Source organism: Phymastichus coffea, unplaced genomic scaffold (genome assembly GCF_024137745.1).
Source record: "Phymastichus coffea isolate CEN01 unplaced genomic scaffold, Cenicafe_Pcof_1.1 PCOF00066, whole genome shotgun sequence".
Classification (NCBI taxonomy): domain Eukaryota; kingdom Metazoa; phylum Arthropoda; class Insecta; order Hymenoptera; family Eulophidae; genus Phymastichus; species Phymastichus coffea.
Window position 1 is genome coordinate 477,903 of NW_026706877.1, and position 19,249 is coordinate 497,151.

The 19,249-nt window shown below is 28.3% G+C and overlaps 3 protein-coding genes across 8 annotated transcripts; 1 reads left to right on the forward strand and 2 right to left on the reverse strand.

The window, feature by feature from the left end:
- Positions 1–236: 236 nt before the first annotated feature.
- Positions 237–10,140, reverse strand: LOC131667515 (kinesin-related protein 4-like). 6 transcript variants are annotated; one of them, XM_058940971.1, is made up of 32 exons: positions 9,636–10,140; positions 8,952–9,134; positions 8,655–8,851; positions 8,566–8,581; positions 7,357–7,539; positions 6,436–6,486; positions 6,086–6,232; positions 5,981–6,013; positions 5,788–5,904; positions 5,429–5,521; positions 5,044–5,133; positions 4,842–4,967; positions 4,701–4,760; positions 4,503–4,640; positions 4,336–4,431; positions 4,129–4,260; positions 3,563–3,769; positions 3,358–3,492; positions 3,245–3,289; positions 3,056–3,139; positions 2,900–2,995; positions 2,679–2,837; positions 2,539–2,595; positions 2,403–2,447; positions 2,254–2,343; positions 2,033–2,179; positions 1,864–1,959; positions 1,658–1,720; positions 1,027–1,122; positions 532–613; positions 376–459; positions 251–301 (listed from the first exon to the last, which is right to left on the reverse strand). In XM_058940971.1, the coding sequence occupies exons 1-30, from the start codon at positions 9,798–9,800 to the stop codon at positions 602–604; spliced, it is 3,159 nt and encodes a 1,052-aa protein (XP_058796954.1). In that variant the 5' UTR covers positions 9,801–10,140; the 3' UTR covers positions 251–301; positions 376–459; positions 532–601. The 6 variants fall into 6 exon arrangements, with proteins under 6 accessions (XP_058796953.1, XP_058796950.1, XP_058796952.1 ...); XM_058940968.1 differs by having other exon boundaries at positions 532–1,122; XM_058940970.1 differs by having other exon boundaries at positions 237–301; positions 376–1,122; positions 4,503–4,601.
- A 769-nt stretch (positions 10,141–10,909) lies between these two features.
- On the forward strand, positions 10,910–15,732 carry LOC131667492 (Golgi phosphoprotein 3 homolog sauron). Its single transcript, XM_058940935.1, has 5 exons — positions 10,910–11,664; positions 11,751–12,016; positions 12,598–12,844; positions 12,945–13,120; positions 14,177–15,732. The coding sequence occupies exons 2-5, from the start codon at positions 11,774–11,776 to the stop codon at positions 14,423–14,425; spliced, it is 915 nt and encodes a 304-aa protein (XP_058796918.1). The 5' UTR covers positions 10,910–11,664; positions 11,751–11,773; the 3' UTR covers positions 14,426–15,732.
- Positions 15,733–15,868: 136 nt separating this feature from the next.
- On the reverse strand, positions 15,869–18,431 carry LOC131667491 (damage-control phosphatase ARMT1-like). Its single transcript, XM_058940934.1, has 6 exons — positions 17,909–18,431; positions 17,611–17,716; positions 17,223–17,470; positions 16,967–17,152; positions 16,483–16,888; positions 15,869–16,408 (listed from the first exon to the last, which is right to left on the reverse strand). The coding sequence occupies exons 1-6, from the start codon at positions 18,004–18,006 to the stop codon at positions 16,079–16,081; spliced, it is 1,374 nt and encodes a 457-aa protein (XP_058796917.1). The 5' UTR covers positions 18,007–18,431; the 3' UTR covers positions 15,869–16,078.
- Positions 18,432–19,249: the final 818 nt, after the last annotated feature.

Consider the following 19,249-nt stretch of genomic DNA (forward strand, 5'->3'; position numbering starts at 1 on the left):
TACTTCGCTACTAATACATAATATTACTAAAGTTAAATCATAAGGGAAGAATAGTATGTATTATAATTATGATTTCGCTCAAAACTTATCATTATAACATTTCCAGAATAGACCAACATTCATTACACCTCATTTATTCATAAATTATCAGACATACCTGGTACTTGAATAATATAACGTAATAAATTAAATGCAACATAGAGGCATTTAAAAACTCGCCGCACTCTAAAAACTGAATTTTGTTCTGTAGATTACAAATAGCATCACGTTGGAGTTCCAAGAGAGCATCTTGTGCACTTGCCTAAAATTTCAAATATCATAAATATAATGCGTCGAATGGTGTATCGAATAATAAAAAACTCCTAATTTCCTTACCTCACTAAAGCATTGATTGTACTGACTCTGAGTTTCAATGAGAAATGTGTTTAACGACTTTATTATGCGACTGCAGTGCAAATTCTAAAATGTATTTTCATTTAAGATGTTGTTTTAGGCAAAAGTTAATTTCCTTTACTAAGGAATATAACTTACTTGTCGTAATTATTCAAATCATGCAGAGTTGTTTTTGCTTTTGTTATTAAACTCACTATAAACTAATCACTTATTGGCACACCTGGTTAGTTAATATTATACAGAAAAATAAAAACTCAACATTAGAAATAAAAAAAATTCTTTAACAAGAAGGAAGTTATGAGATTTGTTAAAAAAAACCATGCTTGCCGATTAACTGCTGTAGTTTTCAAACGAAAACTGAACATGTTTTGATTACTATATACATCAAAATTAAAAATGCATATGTTACATTTACGAATATTGTATAAAGCAATCTGTTTCATTAAGTACACTTTTTCCTCTTTACTAATCACAACACCAAGAAATTTCGTTGTGCACTTCTCGTACTGAATGAATTACATTTCTATCTCTTGGTTTTATAAACAAACTAACACTTTTTTGTATACATTAAACATCGTGCACATTATTGTGACTAAAACTAGTAGAAGAAAGAGGAGTCCGAGGCTCACTCACATTTATGGCAACATTATTAGTCAATTGATCGATCGTTCTTTTAGCTTCAACAACAGCATTTTGTAAGTGCCCAATGGTTTGCATTTGTAATTCAACCTACATAAGCAAATTTAAAATTAGAAATATACCTAAAAACAAAATATTAGGGAATACATTATGAATATTAGGTAAATTGATTTTACTCTGGGATATATTTTTAATTGTTTTCATTATTCAAAAAAAACTGGATTGAAAGAAAAATGCAAAAAAAGAGAAATATTATGAAACGGGGCAAATAAAATCGTATACGTAACATGGATGGAAATAAAAAATGATTAAATCGCATGTGAATTACGGAGATATAATCAAAATATTTCGTTATTTTTCCATCCTAGATTAGTACATTACGATACAAGTGCGGGAAAGTCAATTTTTGTCTCGTGTGGCATTTACGCCCGAGCGAAGCGAAACGAGACGATGAACTCTTTCCCGAATATGTATCGTACAGTATTTTTTGATACGACGTGTGTCAAGCTCATTTTTCAATGCACATTTTTGGCCGAGTGTGCTGAAAGTACGTACTTTTCGCACGGAGTATTGAAAACGTAATATAATATTACAGATAATAAAATTCATATGGAAACAAACTAACTTGCTTGTAAAGTTGTCTTTTTTCTGTCTCGCATTTGAAAATCATCTTTTCTTGAACATTAATCTAGAAGAAATAATATTTTTCTTATAAAATATAACTGATTCCAAGATATGAAATGTTATTGACATTTCAACAAAATGTCTCATTTCAATTTGTTATTGACATTTCAACAAAATGTCTCATGAAAAATTGAATTAAATCTTTACCTTTTCTTGAAGAGTTTTATGTAAATTTTCTACCTCAGATTGAGATATCATAATGGAGTCTTTTTGTATTCTTATGATTTCATCCATGTTTTCCATCTAAAATCAATTCAATTCTTAATTAGAACATTTAATCAAAAATTTGAGGAAAATTACGAATTTGGAAACTTACTAATTTATCTTTTGAGTACATTGCAGCTTTTATTTTCTCTACTTCAAAGGAACAGTAATTAATACTTTTAGCGTGCTTTGTGAGGAGCTCCAATGCTACTGAGAGTGAGTCATCGGAACTATTCCTGACAGCTGGATTATGCGGTATCTGAAATTATTATTATAGAAATTAAATTAAATATTATCCTTTATGCAGATTCTTAAGCTAAAATTGTTAATTACCAGTCTTTTAAGTTTATCTCCAACTTCTCGTAGACTAATATTAATTATTTCAATAGTATCTTGTAATACTTTAAATAATTGAGGGATATTCTAAAAAATAAAGACATCGTGTTAAAAAAAAAACTGAATAATTTTTCAATGAGCCTTACTTGTAATTCGTGTTTTAGTGTATTTTCCTCTGATTCTTCCGTATTCTATTTGAAGAAAAGTAAAGTGGTCATTAAAAGAGATGTGTTTGATCAAAAATTGTTTATAATTTCAGGTTATATGTTTAAGTATACATACCAAATCTGTTTTGTTATTCAATGAACCTTCGTTAATACATGTTACATCACTTTGTACCTTTACCCAGTATAAAATAATAAAAAAAATAAAATAAAAGTTCGCACAGCATTAAATTTGATAAATCTTTCAATCGAACATACCGAATTTTGTAACTGGAAAATTATTTTTCTCAATTCCATGGTTTCTGTTGTTGCCGACTTACGATATTCTTCAAATTTTACACGAACAGATTCCAATTCTTTTTCTAAGTGTTCTATACTTTGTTTGAAGAAAATATTTGCCTCTTGTTTTAATTTTATCTGTAATTTTGTATGTGTAAATAATTTCTCAAGATCGATTTTATAAGAGTGTAAGTACATACTTCTTTTTGCAATAAATTTATTTGATCTTCTAAATCGACGATAGTATTATGCTGGTGTACGACATGCATATTATCTTGTTGACCAATAAAGGATTCCTAAACATATAATTAGTTTAAAAAATGTATAGTTATTGATTAATTATTTAGTAATTATACCTTATTTATTTTATATTTGAACTCCTCATATTCTTTTTGTAATTTTCTCAAGTCTTCTTTAACTTTTATTGTATCGTTTGTACACTATATTGATGTAAGTATATATCAACAATTTTATTATATCAATTTTATATAGTATCGATAAAAAATTTTATAATTGACAAACTACTAGTAAAGGTGGAATCATACCTTTGATGTGTCTCCACAATATTTTATACATTCAAACTCATTTATCTATAACATAAATCAAATAATTGATATTATAAAAATACTATTAGAATTAAATACGGATTGTAAATTACCTGATCTCTAATATTAACAATACTTTCAAGAGTATCTTGCATTTTCGTTTGACAACTATCGACTTCGCATTCATATTTTTCAAGTTTCTCAAATCGCACGGCAAATATATTTTGCGCCGTGTCATTATCTAATAACTAGAATTATATGCAATTTATTAAAGGAATTTGAAAAATATTTTTTATAGGATATAAAATATGTTGTTACTATTTGGTCAGAATTTTTTTTGAACTCCTTAATGTTCTGCTCCATAACAGCTAATTGCTTTTTTAGCTCTGACATTGTTGATAATGAACAACATCCTTGACTTTGGAAAATACCTAAGTTAGTAACTATTTGTTCTACTTCGTCTACGACTGAGATAAGTAGATTATTGCACTTATGGATTTTCATATAATCTAATAAATTATGTTTCTACAACATACAATACAAATTAATGTATATAGACTTTATAGGTATTTTTGTGTCTTATTTTATCAAACCTTGAATGATTTTTTGCTACATTATTAAGACTTATTATTTTATTTCTGCTTTTACCAAAACATTTCGTTACGAATTTTCGTTTTTGTATGAAACACGCGATTGTCAGATTATATGCAAAAATATGGTAAATTTGGTATAATGTAAATTAATTTATAATAATTTAGTCTTCGGGCTATTTATCCATTTGAAATCAGCATGCAAAAGATTGCAGTAGTAGATTTTTATATACATTCAAGTTTTGATAGAAAGCTTGAAAATTTACAAAAACTTGTAACATTTATTTGTCTTACTGGCATTTTACTGTCTACATCATTAAGGTACTTGGACGATTCTAACTGAAATTGATTAAATTCATTTTTCATATCTTTCAGTCTTGATTTATTATTAATTATTCGTTCATTATATCTACATATTTCTTCATCCTACAAACAATAAGTTATAATATTTGTTTTTTAAATAAATATATCATTTCTTAAAAATATCAAGACAGTTCCTACTTGTAATTCTAAACGATTTATCGCATAACAAATATGTTCTCTACTTCTTGTGAGGTAATCTTGTACTTGAAATATTGTTTGTGCAAAATCTGTATACTAAAAAAGAATTTTTTTATTGAAACTGGTTTTATTAATAATAATAAAGTAATAAAAATTTGTTTACGAACTTTACAATGCCTAGAGTTCAAGTTCGAAATTATAGCAGACATTTCTTCCCTCAAATCTTCCGTGGCTGCTTGTACTTCGACGGTACATATTCGAAATTCCTCCATCATACAAAATTGTTGCATGATAGCAGAAAATACCTTAACACATTTTGTTTATTTTGTAAATTCTTTTAAACTCAAGTATAATATTAAACTTACTTGTTGTTGCTCTTGGTCAGTTACAAAATTTTTTTTATAAAATAAATGAGTTTTTTCTATCTGCAAGAAATAATAATAATAATAAATAAATAAAAATAATGTTTTAATGTAAATGTAGAAATATCTGAAATTTGATTGTACCATTTTATTGATAGATTTAGAATTAGAGTCTTTCTTCCCCTGTATTTTCGACAGTGTTTGAACCCCAGATGTAACTTTGGTGATAATATCATCAATTTTTGACAGTACATTTTCTTTTGCACACATCTAAAATGATGATTAAGTATATGTTAAAAACCTTTTCATAAGGTCATTGACATTTGCTGTCAAATTAAATATTTACCTCACATTTATTTTGAAATAATTTTTCAATAAACTCTATTTTATTACTAATAATAGTAAGGAAGTCGCCAATACCATTGAAATTTCGATCCTAAAAAAATATTTTTTCTGAATTATGTTGAATATTTGAAAGCTCGCTTGGAAAATAATGGTAAATCGACTATGTACTTCAAATTTTTAATGTGCTGTTTATTAAATAAAATATTTTTTATAGGAGCATCACAATTCAACATCAACGATTACAATTTCTTCGTAGCTTCGTAAACTCTTCAAGATTCGAAATACTAAGAGGTAAGTTTACGAATATTCAAATATTTTGGTTTAAGAACAGTACGCAAAGAGGATAATCTTTTGAGAAATACTTACAAAAAATTAAAAATACTTACTACGTTTATTACTTTGTCTCGGTAGTCACGAATGCAATGTGCAATGTCTTCTAATTTTTCATATGCTAAAGCTACATCGTTTTCGTACATATTCTAAAATAAAAAATATTAGTTTTAATTTGAACATAATTTATTTTAGTTTTTTGTATAATCACTAACAACATGAAATTTTTGAATTATTGATAGCTTTGTTGTAAATAATGAAAATATTATATATAAATTAAATTTTAATCGTAATAGTTAAATGCTTAGAGTTAAAAAAATGTCTTGCTTCCATTTTAGCTGCTTTATATAAAAAAATATATGATTCATTTAGGTTTCAGTTATAAATCCATAAGAGTATCATTAATTAGCCTTACCTTGGTTTGTTTCAAGTCATTTAGTACAGTTTCATATTCAAGTTGAAGATTTAAAATAATATTTTTATCTTCTTCCATTGAACAAGCTAAATCTGTTAAGAATGAAAGTAGCTCATTCTTAAAAAAATAATCATTATTACAATAGGTAATGTAAAAAGAAAATACAATGTCTTGAAAACTGTAATTTTCTTACTTGTGTATCATTTGACGAAACCAAACTTGGAATCTAAAATTATAAAATGATTAATAATGTAATACACAGCTTCATGCTGAATTAGTAAATTAGTCAATTATATACCATGTTGGCACTTTCCACGTTACATTTTTTATTGCAAATTGATTTGAGTTCTGTTATTTCATTGTCTTTTGTAGCAATTAAGTTTTTAAGTTCTTCTAATTGCTCTATAGTAGCATGTGATCTATTTTCCATTGTTCCGTCTTTAAACTGAAATGAAATTAAACTAAAATAATATTTTGCAACTATTACAAGCTTGTAAATAGTTATCGTTATCTATTAAATTATTTTAATCCATGAAAGAGTTTTCAAGCGAAAAATCAATAGATCTTTTATTGCTAAAAGGTACATTATTATGAGTGATGTCCCTACTCAAAAGGCATGCATGAACATTTTTGAACAACCAAACTTACCTTTTGACAAGATTCTGTAGTCATCCTTACTTTTCTAACCGAACCGGAGATCTGAAACAAATAACCCGGAATATTTGACGACTTGATTATGAACGTACTAATTGAAAAAGTATTATAAATTAGATATTAAAATGTTATTGAATTGAATATTAATGCATTAAAATTTTAATCAAATTCTATGAAAAAGCAATAATGCTAAAAGAAATATGGTTTTTACATTTTATAAATTCCATTATGAATTTTATATAAAATTTGAAACGTTCTGAGGATTTAAGTGTTCTTTTAATGTAAAGTAAAACACAGCAACTGTTCACAGATTTATTAAAAAGAATAAAATATTGACGAAACTTTTAAATATGCTTCAATTTTCATTTTTTAATTGCAGGGACATATTTTCGATTGCGCTAATAATATAGTTTGATCAAGTTTCCGTTTTTCTTGTCTTATACGATTCATCGTTTCTTTAGATTTCTGAAAACATTTACTTTGTTGATAACTTGTAGACTGATTCTCTTGAAATTTAGGATTATATTTTCTTTCAAATTTGTAATCATTGTAGTTTTCATAACATTTATGTTCAGATATATTGTTGATATGAACAATAGATGCTCCATTTTTATATGAAGCAGATAAATATATAGAAGAGGGAATCTGTTCAGTGCATCGAACACGTGTTGGCTTGGAAATGTTCAACTAAAAATGTTATAAATTTACGAATTTAAAAAAAATGTAGCGGCAACTTTTGTTCTTAAAAAAATGTTATTGTAAATATTAGATATAGCGCTATTATAAGGTCAATTGCATACCGACCTCCAAACTTCATTCATTCAATAAATGCACTTTGAAATAAGAAACTGAAGTATGATAGTGTTTGTAAAAGAAAAATTGCAAAATCACAAATACAACTCTAGTTCAAGTTACCTTTTTATTGTTTGTTTTTATGTCATTTTTTAGTTGTTGAATTATTTCATCCTTAAAAGAGATAACATCCTTTGAATATTGAAGTTCATCTTCAAGCAGTTGAATTTTATTTTTCAATATTAAAAGTGAGTCATGATTCTGAGCTATTTCATCTGCTAATATTTTATGTGTCTCAATGGAGTCCTGCATAAAATGTTGTCATTATTTTGATTAATAATTAATATTTAAAGGTAGAATAATAACAATACACAAACTTTTTGTGAAATTGAATAGCATGTTTTAAGTTTTTCGTTTTCTCGACATTTCTCTTGAATGTCTAATTGTAGTTTACTGATTTTACATTCATAATCATGAATTTGCCTACTAAATTTTGTCTGATTATCGAGTAAGTGTTCATTTAATTTTTTTAATTCTAAATCTTTTTCAGCTAGCCAACTTTCTTTACTATTTGTCAAGCTGAAAATCTTAATATTACAATAATCTTCTTAAGAGTAAATTTTTAACCAATTAAATTTATTCTTAATATCTTGTTTATATTGATTCATATTATAGTATATATTCATTTGAAGTGATCAATGCAATGTAAAAATAAAATATTGTAACTTACGTGTTATGTAATTTGAATATTTATGTAATCTGTTGTTTTACTGTTTAAATAATGAAACATTTTTTTTTCATTTCAGATACATACATTTAGTAATGTTATTTTGGCATCAATTGATTTGATAAGCTTTAAAACTTTACAGTGTAACTAATTTTGATGTCTAACAAATATTTCACAAGTTAAATAATTAATTTACTGAACATTTATAAGACTTGCAGAAAAATTTGGTACACAATTATAATTGGTCAAAATACGTATTTTCAATTATTTCCTATTCCTTCTTCTTTCATAACTTGTATCAAATGATTAAATTATAACTGATTTTAAATTATGATATGCAGTAATCGACAAGCATTAGTAGCAAACTGTGTATTAATTTCTTTGAATTCTTAATTCAGTATTAAGTAAGTAATTTGAATTCTATATTTAAGTAATGGTTGAAGAGTTTAGCCAACAATCTTTAAGATTGTCCATGGAAATCACTTTAACTACATTTTATTATATATAATTTGAATTTTAGCTTAATACTTTTTAAAGTAGATTGTCCACCTTATAATTATATTATATTATTAATTTGTAAAATATGAAATGAAGTTTGAACTTACTTCCCCACAGGTGCATCTGAAAAATAAAATAGTAATATAGCAGTGAATTTTTTCTTAATTATTATTTTAATGATATAATTATAACTTACTCCTCTGGTGCAGGAATATCTGAAGGTTGGATTGCAAAAAATGTTATACCTTCAAGATCCCAATTATTTTCTATTCTACCACGCTTAATGAATTCGAGTAGATTATCAATATCTTTATGTAAAAAATCAATTTTGGTTTTCATGTTATCTTGCTCTTCAACTAATTCACATATACGGCCTGACAGTGCATTCAAATCCTGTATACATAAAATAAGAAAATATTAACATCTATTAATATCGCAATAATCAATTTTAATACAATTATTTATTATATCCATTTGATGAGTTTTAACATACTTCTCCAGGCTTATCTGAATTCATCATGTTGTGCGATATCAGATTTGAAGTTTCTTGTAATTTATTTTCTAATAATTTCACTCGTTCAACAGTAGCTTCTTCTAAATCATGGACAATTTGTACTAACATTGTATTCTGTTCTCCTAAATCTCTGATCCAATCTGACATTATTTTCATTTTAGACTGAAATGGAATTATTAAAGCATTAAATATAATCAAGAATTTCATTTTGATTCGTAGAGTACTAAAAAGCTCTCCAGAAAATGTGTTCTATTTAAATCTCTCTAAGGAATCTATTTTTATCTGCTGCAATCTACTACAATGTTGTGAGTTTTATAAATTTTAGAAAAATATATAAATACTATTATTTAAAAAATATATTTCTTAAACAAAATGAATCTGAACAAATTTTTAGAATAATATTTATATAATAAGCTACATACTTTTAATAATTTTTCACTATGAACACAGTTATTGAAAATAAATCAAAAGATAATTGGCATTGATAATGTCAATGAAAACATTCATATGATTAATAAACTAAATGGAGAATTAAAAAGAAAAAACTATTAAAAAGAAAATGTAAGAATAAACATATACATATGTATATATATATATATATATACATACATACACACGCAGGCAACAAACATATGCCATAATATATGTAAACAAATAAAATACCTCATTTCGTTGGGTATCTGTAATTTTAACGTTTGCTTCTATTTCTGCAATGCGGCCTTGGTAAAATCTCTCAAACTGACTTAAAATCTGGAGGGAGCAGGGTTCAGCATCGGCAGAGGACGGTTTACACGCCTGCTCCAAGGCACAATTTTGAGAGGAAAGCATAGCTACAACTATTAATCCAAAGCTTACGTCTACTTTTTCAAATTTTCCTATCTTTGCTGATGATAAAGTAACTTATCTATGTGGACAATAATATGGTTGCCATCAAATTGTTCGTTTTCAGTCAGGTACAACTAATATCAGCATCACTTAAATTTATAAAATATCACGCGACCGACACGGCGCAGCAATAAATATTCCCAACTCAACCTCAAAACAGTAGGAGGAATCGGTTCTTTCCTCCTCAAAAAGTAGTTTACGCAGCTTCTGCTGCTGAATGCGATGCGGTGTAGTTCGTTGACTGAACCACGCCGCACTCGAAAAAGAGGAAGAGAGGGAGAAGGAACGAAAACTTCGTACTCTTAAGAGTCAGTGGGATGCTTCTCTCCTCTCTTTCTCTTGCTCTACTCTGCTCTCTCTTCTGTTTTTGTCCTACTCGCATCATGAAGTCTTAAATACATAGTTTCCCTGACTCGCACACCACAAGAGTCGTACTGTTGTGTGTGTGTGTGTGTGTGTGTGTGTGTGTGTATCAGCGGTTTGGAAAGGCCTTTTATTACTGCGAGGGTATATTCCTGTGATGTTCTTCAAAATCACACAGAATAAGAACATCATAGGAATATTCCTTCAGTGTGGAAAAATTGGAAAGAGATAGATCTAACGTTATAAATAATAAATATGAATTTGTTTTTAAATTGAACAGTTTGGAGTATCAATATTATGAGATTATCTAGAAGCGGGCACCTGCACATAAAATCCTCTTTTGCGTGCCAAATTTAAATAGAAAAAGAACTCTAATAGGTCTATAAAATAACTAATAACTCTATAATCTTAATACTCGTGACTCAACCCATAGCGTGAGTAGAAAAATGCTCAGCCTGACTAAATAACAAAGGAATTCGCACTATAAATTCATAAAATTAAATATAATAATAAAAAATATATAATAATAAAAATTTTAACTATGTAAAAGAGGAAAAATAAAAATAATCCTATAAGTAAATGCAAAAAGTAGAAAAATATGTTTCAAAATTGGAGGATTCTCCAAATAAATTGCGCATGCTCTAATATTGGCTTGCTGTCGGCACTTGTCGGTGTCGTTCGACGTCCATGGAGTGGTGTGAGGAGTTGGTATACAATTGTGGCTGCGTCCACAATATGGTTGTATCTCTTGTTCGTATCAGTATTTGCCCTCCACTGTGACTACAGTATAGAATATATGGTCACCACTTGCTGGATGGCACTGTCTGCTAATTGAGGTTGGGTTTTCATGACTTCATAGATATAGAGTGAAGCAAGCATATAGGTATCCAATTTATTCCCGATAAGAGGGTGAGGGTACAGGAGCGCAGCCAATAAAGTAAGATTATTGAACATTTGATTAAAAAAGCAGCAATGGCAGCGGCAGCGAGTGTCAGAATGTACAGCTGCGATGGATAGAAATAATGTGAATATGTGTAGGTAAGAGAAAGAGAAGGAGCAACATTGAGAAGTGAAGAGAAATGCGCGTCGACGAGGTGTAAATGTAGCAGACGGTAGGACTACAGTAACAAGGAGTAAGCTTTGAAGTAAAGAGTGTATCGCGGAAGCAAGCATTAAGGTGGAAAGAAACCTTACTACTTTTTTGGAAACAACAGCGAGAGTGTGAAGGACAAACATTGTGAAGTTCGTGTCGCAAGGGCCGTCGTTGCGATCGCTTTCTGCTGCTACTGCTGCTGGCCATCTTGGCGAGATAGGTATGCCGTATCGCGGAAGCGACGAGCATCAACAACTAACAGTGCCAGTGCCAACAGCAGATCTTTGATCGCTGTTGAGCACGGTTTCGTGTGTTCCCGTAGTTGTGGTTGTCGACCGGGCTACTGATTTAGTAAGCGCGCAATAGCAGATGAACAAGTCACCAGGTTGACTTTCCAGTTGTCTCTCCTCCATTGCCAGCGCTGCTATCTTTCATAGGGGACGATTGACCAACGATCAAGATGAATCGTGCAGACGGCCTGGTACAACGACGTCGTGGCACAGCAAGCGCCAACGGATCCGGCAACCAGGAAACCTCGGGGGAGGCCCAAGGTGCACATTCCGAGCGACAGTCTCCTCAGGATTTGGATGGCTCTTCTGTCAAAGATTTTAACTCCAATCCGGCTCTCGATGATGACAGTGACAAGGAAACAAGGCTCACTCTTATGGAAGAGGTTCTCTTACTGGGTCTTAAAGATAAAGAGGTTTGTCGTTTATCTATATTTCACTTCCTCTTTAACTTAAACTAATTACAAGTTACTTTGCCATCATATTTCTAGGACTGTTCTTTTTTTTATATCTTATCTATACAACTTCCGTTTTTTCTTGATAGTAGTCTTCGACTAGTTTGTTGTAAGCATCTTTATATATCGATGAAACATATATGTATAAATATTCAAATTTAAAACAATAATTAATAAGGTCTTCTCTAATTTAACTTTTTTAACTTGAATTATTTTTATTAAATATAATCTTTTATATTAATACTCAAAATTTATATTAAAAACAAATTTTTATTTAAATAGATTTCTATCTACAGCAATTATTCTTTGCTTAAATGAGTTTGTCATTCACCTCCTAGTTATTTTTTATCACAGTATGCTTTTCAATGGCAATATTTAATAATAAATACAAAAGTCAAATAATTGTTGTAATTACAAGTATGACTATTACTTGTAGATAGAAATTTGTTGATGGAGAAAAATTCTAAAATCATGAGTTATAAGTTTGTATATAGTATAGATAAAGATTCAATAATTCAGTAATAATTCATCTTATTTTATAGGGCTATACCTCATTCTGGAATGACTGTATAAGCTCAGGATTGAGAGGTTGTATTTTAGCAGAACTTGGACTTCGAAACCGTGTAGAACTCGAAAAGGCTGGCATGAGAAAAAGGGGATTATTAACAAGAAAACTGCTATTGAAAAATAATGCGCCTACTGGTGATGTCTTGTTGGATGAGGCATTAAAGCACCTCAAAGAAACTGATCCTCCGGAAACAGTACAAAGTTGGATAGAATATTTGAGTGGTAAGAAAATTTTTCATTTTTCAAAATATATCAGTGTAAATTTATTTTAATTTAAAATACTGATTTCAAGTTCATTTTTTGATTGATTCTTTAATTTCAGGAGAAACATGGAACCCATTAAAATTACGTTATCAGTTAAAAAATGTTCGAGAAAGGCTTGCAAAAAATCTTGTTGAAAAAGGAGTTTTAACAACAGAAAAACAAAATTTCCTTCTTTTTGATATGACTACTCACCCATTAACAGATAACCTTGCGAAAACTCGACTAGTGAGAAAGGTAATTGATCAGCTGACAGGCTTTTATTTAATGTAATTCATTTTTTTCAAATACTTTTTACACGCTTCCAAAAATATTTACCTTGATGTCTACCTAATCTCTACTTGATAAATATTCCTATTTAAGGTTTATCCGAAATGTAAATATATTATTTTGTTTACAAATATTTATATGGGAATGGTAGTTGAATTTGTGTTGAAAAAATTATTTCTTATAGTAAATTTATCAATTTAGACTCAGTTTCGTGAAATCAAGAATATAAGAAATGCACCTATACTTATTTATGTGATGGATGGCAATTTAATGATTTAAAAAATTTTGTACTACGTCAGTACTATATTCTTTTAACTAATATTCTACATACCAAAGCCCTAACTTTGTTATACAGAAATGCTTTTCCAGAGATATAAAAATATGCAAACGAAGAAATTGAATTTGCTACAAGATTTAGCTTTAAATAATAATAATGATAACGCATCGTAAAAAATGTAAATGAATGAATGGTTTTAATAAAATGTGGATCAATTTGGATCTCTTGAGTGCAACTTTTTAGTATAAAAATCCGTAAATTTTGTACTATTAAACAATGATATAATGACGATTCAACGGTATATACGTTAAAAAAACTATTTTTGAACATTTATTACACTTATGTATTGATGTATGGTTCGTTCTCCATATTTCTCTGCTTATTCAAGATTAAATGGTGAAGTAAACTCATTACTCGTTTTTATATCTGCAGATATGTGACAGGTACCTGGTTCTTAGATTTTGTTATTCCCGTTTAATTACTGATAAACTTTGTAAATGTTAACCTCAGTTACTCCTCGAAATTAATTAAAAAATGGTAGTTGAAGCATATATCTATGGTAAGTTTCAAGTTGTTTCAGAATAACGAAATCTATGAAGATACGAGATTTGCAAATAGTCTTTATGACCCTCCGAAAAATTAACATGTTCCATTTAGCAGATATACATAAAAACATTGCATATTGTAAAAATATTCTTAGGTACATTATAAAATTGATAATAATGGTAGACCTATTTTCTTTACAGATTCAAGATGCAGTGTTGAGTAGATGGGTAAATGATGCAGGTCGAATGGATCGACGCACGTTGGCATTGATAATTCTTGCACATGCAGCAGACGTCCTCGAAAATGCATTCGCGCCTTTGTCAGATGATGACTATGAGGTAGCAATGCGCCGAGTAAGAACGTTACTTGACCTTGATTTTGAATCCGAAGCAACAAAATCTAATGCCAATCCGGTCCTCTGGGCTGTTTTTGCAGCTTTTACCAAGTAACACCTTTTTATTAATCGATGATGCTATGAAATCTTTTCTGAGACAAGAAAAGTATATTACGAAGTGCAATCATGGATAAAACAAGTTCGGCTTACGAACCAATTAAATTAACACTACGTAAAGAAAGTTGCTTCTTTAAAACTCATTCAAAGATTTGTTTAAATCAAAATAATATTCAATAGCAGACTTCGTTTTGGAAGTTCTTTCGAACGCAGAGAAACACTATTAAAATTACCAAATGGTTAATCCTTAATTAAAACAAAAAAAATTTCATCATTCGAAATATACTGTACGATGTAATTTTCAATAACGTGTAATGTATTATATATGAAGTTCATACAACTTTGAGTAATTATTTGTTTCTGCAGTTTAGCAAAAAATTAAATCATTTTTTAATATTAACGAAGCTTGTAATTGCCGTCGATTGATTTGACTATTGTTGTGTACAGTTTTTATTATCTAAATCTGGTTAAATATTTCAGTATCAGGGATTAGTAAAAATCAAAATTGTTATTATGTTGATTCTCTTATTTTCTTAATATAAAGAAATTTTGAAATATCTCTGCGACCAATAATTTGTTTTATAACTAGAATTGATACCTTTTGCTACAATTCTTGTAAGTGATGAGGAAAAAATTCCAGTGACTATTTTGTTTGAACAATAGTTGGAACATATAACATTTCATGAACTATTAAAAAAATTAAGTTTAATTCAAATATGTCAGTCAGCATTCAATTTATGACGTCGTGTATTTATAGTTGATTTTTCGAAACTGCACGTTATTTTTATTCAAATGAATAGGATTGCCATTTTTGATAATTTAACGATTTTTATGGGATATCGGCAATTACATGTATGAATGTCACACTAATGCACAAGTTTCAAATGATAACGTTTTTTATTTCATTTTATATTGAATTTGAATTTTAGTATTTTTAAATTGTCAAATATTATTCCTAGAGAAATTGGTCGTTATAGAAATATTTTAATTTTTAACTTTTTATACATTGATTCAAAAAATATAATAATTGGATTTTAAGGGATATAGAAATCAAATGTGAAATAATTGTCAAGTATTTGAAAAAATACAAAAAGGAACTTGAAAATTAAGCTTATACATTTTGAAAATCATTGTCAGAGATATTATGATGAATTATTGTAAAAAAATATCAGTTAATGTAAATGTTAGGTTCAATGTCGACCTCTTCATTCGGAATAGAAGTAATTGTACAAAAGTTTACATAAAAAAGATATATAATATACTTACGAGTAAAGGTTACTTATTACATTATTACTATTATTAAATATATCGTAAGGATAAATGTAATAAATAAAAATAATAAATATAATAAACATTTTTTCTGTAAAAAATATATTAATGAATCATTTTTGAAGATCCAAAATTTACATAACTTTTATTTTATATTACTAGAAATATTTTGGTAAAACTGGATTTATAATCAGTCATTATTTATAAAGTAAGTTTTTTTACCTTCATAGAATAACATTAAATCTCTTGAAATATTTTAGAAAATAAACAACACTTTTATAGAGATAGATTAAATATCACTGCAATATTTTATATACCATTTAATGTATTTACAATGCATTAAAAAATTAAAATTGAAAAAACAGTCTAATTTTTATAATCATTAGTGAATATAGCTTTGAATTAAACCATATTTTCCTGTAATCATCCAGTCAGGTTCATTTTCATCTAAAGATTTAATTTTTTCAGATTGCAATCCTACACATAAATCAGCTTTTAATGTTCTTAAGCTAACTAAATTCGTTGGTTTGAAACCTCGTAAAGCATCCTCAAATTCTGTTGTATATTTCCAATTAATATCACCTAAAAGTTTCCGGTAGTTAAGATCACCTTTGAATATAACTAATTTAGCTTCTGCTAATTTGTTGTACAATGTTGGATTTTCATTTTTCATTTCAGAATAATCAAAAGGTTCTGTCCAAAATGATTCTTTCTGTAAAAAAATTAATTATTTAGGTATAATTTAAAGTGTATTCGAATTAATTAATAGCATTTTTACATAGTTACCTCTATCGTCCATATATTATTTTTATAGCATTTTTCACAATAACTACCAAAAGTATGAATATCAGAGTTCTCTGCTTTCACCATAGATTCAATAAGCCATTCAAAATCATTGGTTGTAACATCGCTGATAAACCAAGGGTACTGTTTGACATAAAATCTTATCTTTTTAGCAAACTTAAATGTTATCAGATATGCTGCTAAACATAAATCAGTAAATAATTCATAGGCAGCATTATCCAATACAATATCTATAATGTTATCCATTTTGTCTAAACAGCAAATATCTAGGAGATTCCAAACTTTTCGGCTATCATCTATTAAAAGTTTGTTATTAAGAGATTCCAACAAATTCAGTGGATTATGTTCTTGTGATATTAATTCTCCACTACTCAAAGATAAATCACATCTAAAAATATAATACTTTAAAAATTCAGAGAATTTAACACTTCTCTCATTAAATAACAGGATTATTAAATGTTCTTACCTGTTACCCCATAAGCTGAGTCTTAAGAAAGTTATAAAATTATTTTGAAGTTCTTCTGTATTAAAATTACTGCTTGTATTGATTAATTTCATAATATGTTCTGACACGAAATTCATACTTTTCAATGATTGAAAATAACTTTCTTTTTTTTGAATTAGAAATGGATCATAAGTTTTTAAGTAATTTCTAGAATAAGTTATAAAAATAATTTAAAAAATGTTATATAATTGATAATTATACCAGTTGTCAAACTTACGTATGTTCTAGTTCTTGGATTACTCTTCGGTACATATAGCATTCACATATAAGCCAAATAGTATTATACCAAGTTTGAGTTTCTTTTTTTGCTTTTTGTAGTTGTTCGATTTTATTATTCCACACTGATGCATCATTATCGAAAGCATATTTGGATCCTTCAATAAGCAGGAGGGGCTTATTTGTTACTAATTCATTTTTTAGTTTACTTATACCCCCAATCACCTGCTTAATATCCTCTACAGCACCCTTAACAAAAGACCATACTATTTATTTTTATCAAAGTAAGATCCAAATATCAAATATTTACCATAAGACTAACATGACAATTAATTAATCCATGGTCTTAATGAATAATAATTAGATTATTTACTTTAAAATTTACTTACTGCACCATATTTTTGTGTTATGTTATCCTTTTCGCGGCTGAGTGTATCAATTATTTGAGTTAATATCACAGGAAGTCTATCTTTGATAGTTTTAAAAGCAAAACTCCTATAAGAGAATAAACATTAGTAAAATAATGGTATATCACGATAAATCAATAATTCATAGTAATGTTTTGGCTACATGCTTATTATTACTAGTTAAAGAAAGATGTTCTCAAGTTTAAAAACGATGTTAAGTACTATAATAATAAGTATTAAAATTGATATTTTAATTTATGTGTATATAGCACTTTGTTACCTTTTATATTTTCCAGATAAAAAACTATCGATGGGTGGTTTAATATCTTCTAAACAAAAAATATCGGCTAAATTCTCGCGTACAGTGATCTTCGACATGGTAAAGAATGATTGAAAAATTAACTATTGCAATTTATGTGATCTACGTGATTGTCAATGCAATAAGTTGAATATGAATCTAATTGTAAAGATATATAATTCGAATAAATTTAATATCAAATGTAATTGCACAAACATTAATCTTGGATTAAAGATCTGAAACTTATATAACACTAATTTAATATTACTGCATGAGATGTTCGACGAAACAATTTTTGTGGTTAGGTTTATGCAAATGCAAAAGTATAGTTACAAATTGGATAAGCTCTGCGGTCAATTTATAATATGGCCATGGTAACTATGGCAGTACGTATACTAGTAAGTCACAAGTTAGAAATTTATCGTCTACACACATACGGACACTAGTTTATTTGTAACCACGGTAGTGGTCGAGGCAAGTATATAGTTTACTAGATGGAAGGGAAGTAGCTCTCTCTCTAAGGTGCTGATATGCTAATACGCAAGCACATATAAGGCATTTTTAATTGTAACGTTATCCTAGGCAACATGACGTATACTTGGATTTCTCAACTCCAATTAATTCGATTAATTAATTAATTGTGTCTGCATTCGAAGATATGGTAAAGAAACTGAATAAATTTGTTGCAAAAAGTTTAATTGTTGAAACGCTTATAATTTTTTCTCTAATTAAGCTACGAGTACCATCTGTATGCCATAGTTTTCAAAATTTTAAGAAACCGATTTTAAAAAAAGATATCGCTTCCTCACTAATAATGGGGTGAATTTCTAAAGTTCAAATGTTTGAGCATAGTCACATTCTTTTCTACGGAGATAACCGGAACTGTAACTGTGTCAAATGATTTTCTATTCAATAACAAGTATGTACCTTTTTGTAAAATAAAAAAATATTGAAAAGTTCTTGATTTCTGGCATTCACAAAATGAACAAAAAATGCCTGATTTAAGGTAGATATAGGATTGTCTTGTGCACAATTCACCAGTGCAATTAAACATTAATTCATTAACTGGTAGTAGTAGTATATCTACAGTTACAGGAACTAACAATTCATCTTACTTTTTCGAACCGAAAAGTAAAGCCTGTTTTTACATATTCAAAATGCCAAAATATTAATAAGTATCGAAGATATATTAGATGAATGGAAAAAAAAATTACAAAGTGTAAGGACGAGGACTTTGGTATATATCGGGTTTATTCACACTAGAACGAATTAATGCAAATATCTTATGTCAAAAGTTTTGATAGAATATATTTTCAATACAGT

Bases quoted from the DNA above. Each gene is read 5' to 3' on its own strand.
- LOC131667515 (XM_058940967.1), bottom strand. From the start codon at position 9,800: ATGCTTTCCTCTCAAAATTGTGCCTTGGAGCAGGCGTGTAAACCGTCC. The intron at 3,290-3,357 runs GTAATTTACAAT...TTTATGTTATAG, and splicing joins TTGTTAATATTAGAGATCAG to ATAAATGAGTTTGAATGTAT. The intron at 2,344-2,402 runs GTAAGGCTCATT...TTTATTTTTTAG, and splicing joins CACTAAAACACGAATTACAA to AATATCCCTCAATTATTTAA.
- LOC131667492 (XM_058940935.1), top strand. From the start codon at position 11,774: ATGAATCGTGCAGACGGCCTGGTACAACGACGTCGTGGCACAGCAAGC. The intron at 12,017-12,597 runs GTTTGTCGTTTA...CTTATTTTATAG, and splicing joins TGGGTCTTAAAGATAAAGAG to GGCTATACCTCATTCTGGAA. The intron at 13,121-14,176 runs GTAATTGATCAG...TTTTCTTTACAG, and splicing joins AAACTCGACTAGTGAGAAAG to ATTCAAGATGCAGTGTTGAG.
- LOC131667491 (XM_058940934.1), bottom strand. From the start codon at position 18,006: ATGTCGAAGATCACTGTACGCGAGAATTTAGCCGATATTTTTTGTTTA. The intron at 17,717-17,908 runs GTAACAAAGTGC...ATTCTCTTATAG, and splicing joins TTATCTGGAAAATATAAAAG to GAGTTTTGCTTTTAAAACTA. The intron at 16,409-16,482 runs GTAACTATGTAA...ATTTTTTTACAG, and splicing joins ATAATATATGGACGATAGAG to AAAGAATCATTTTGGACAGA.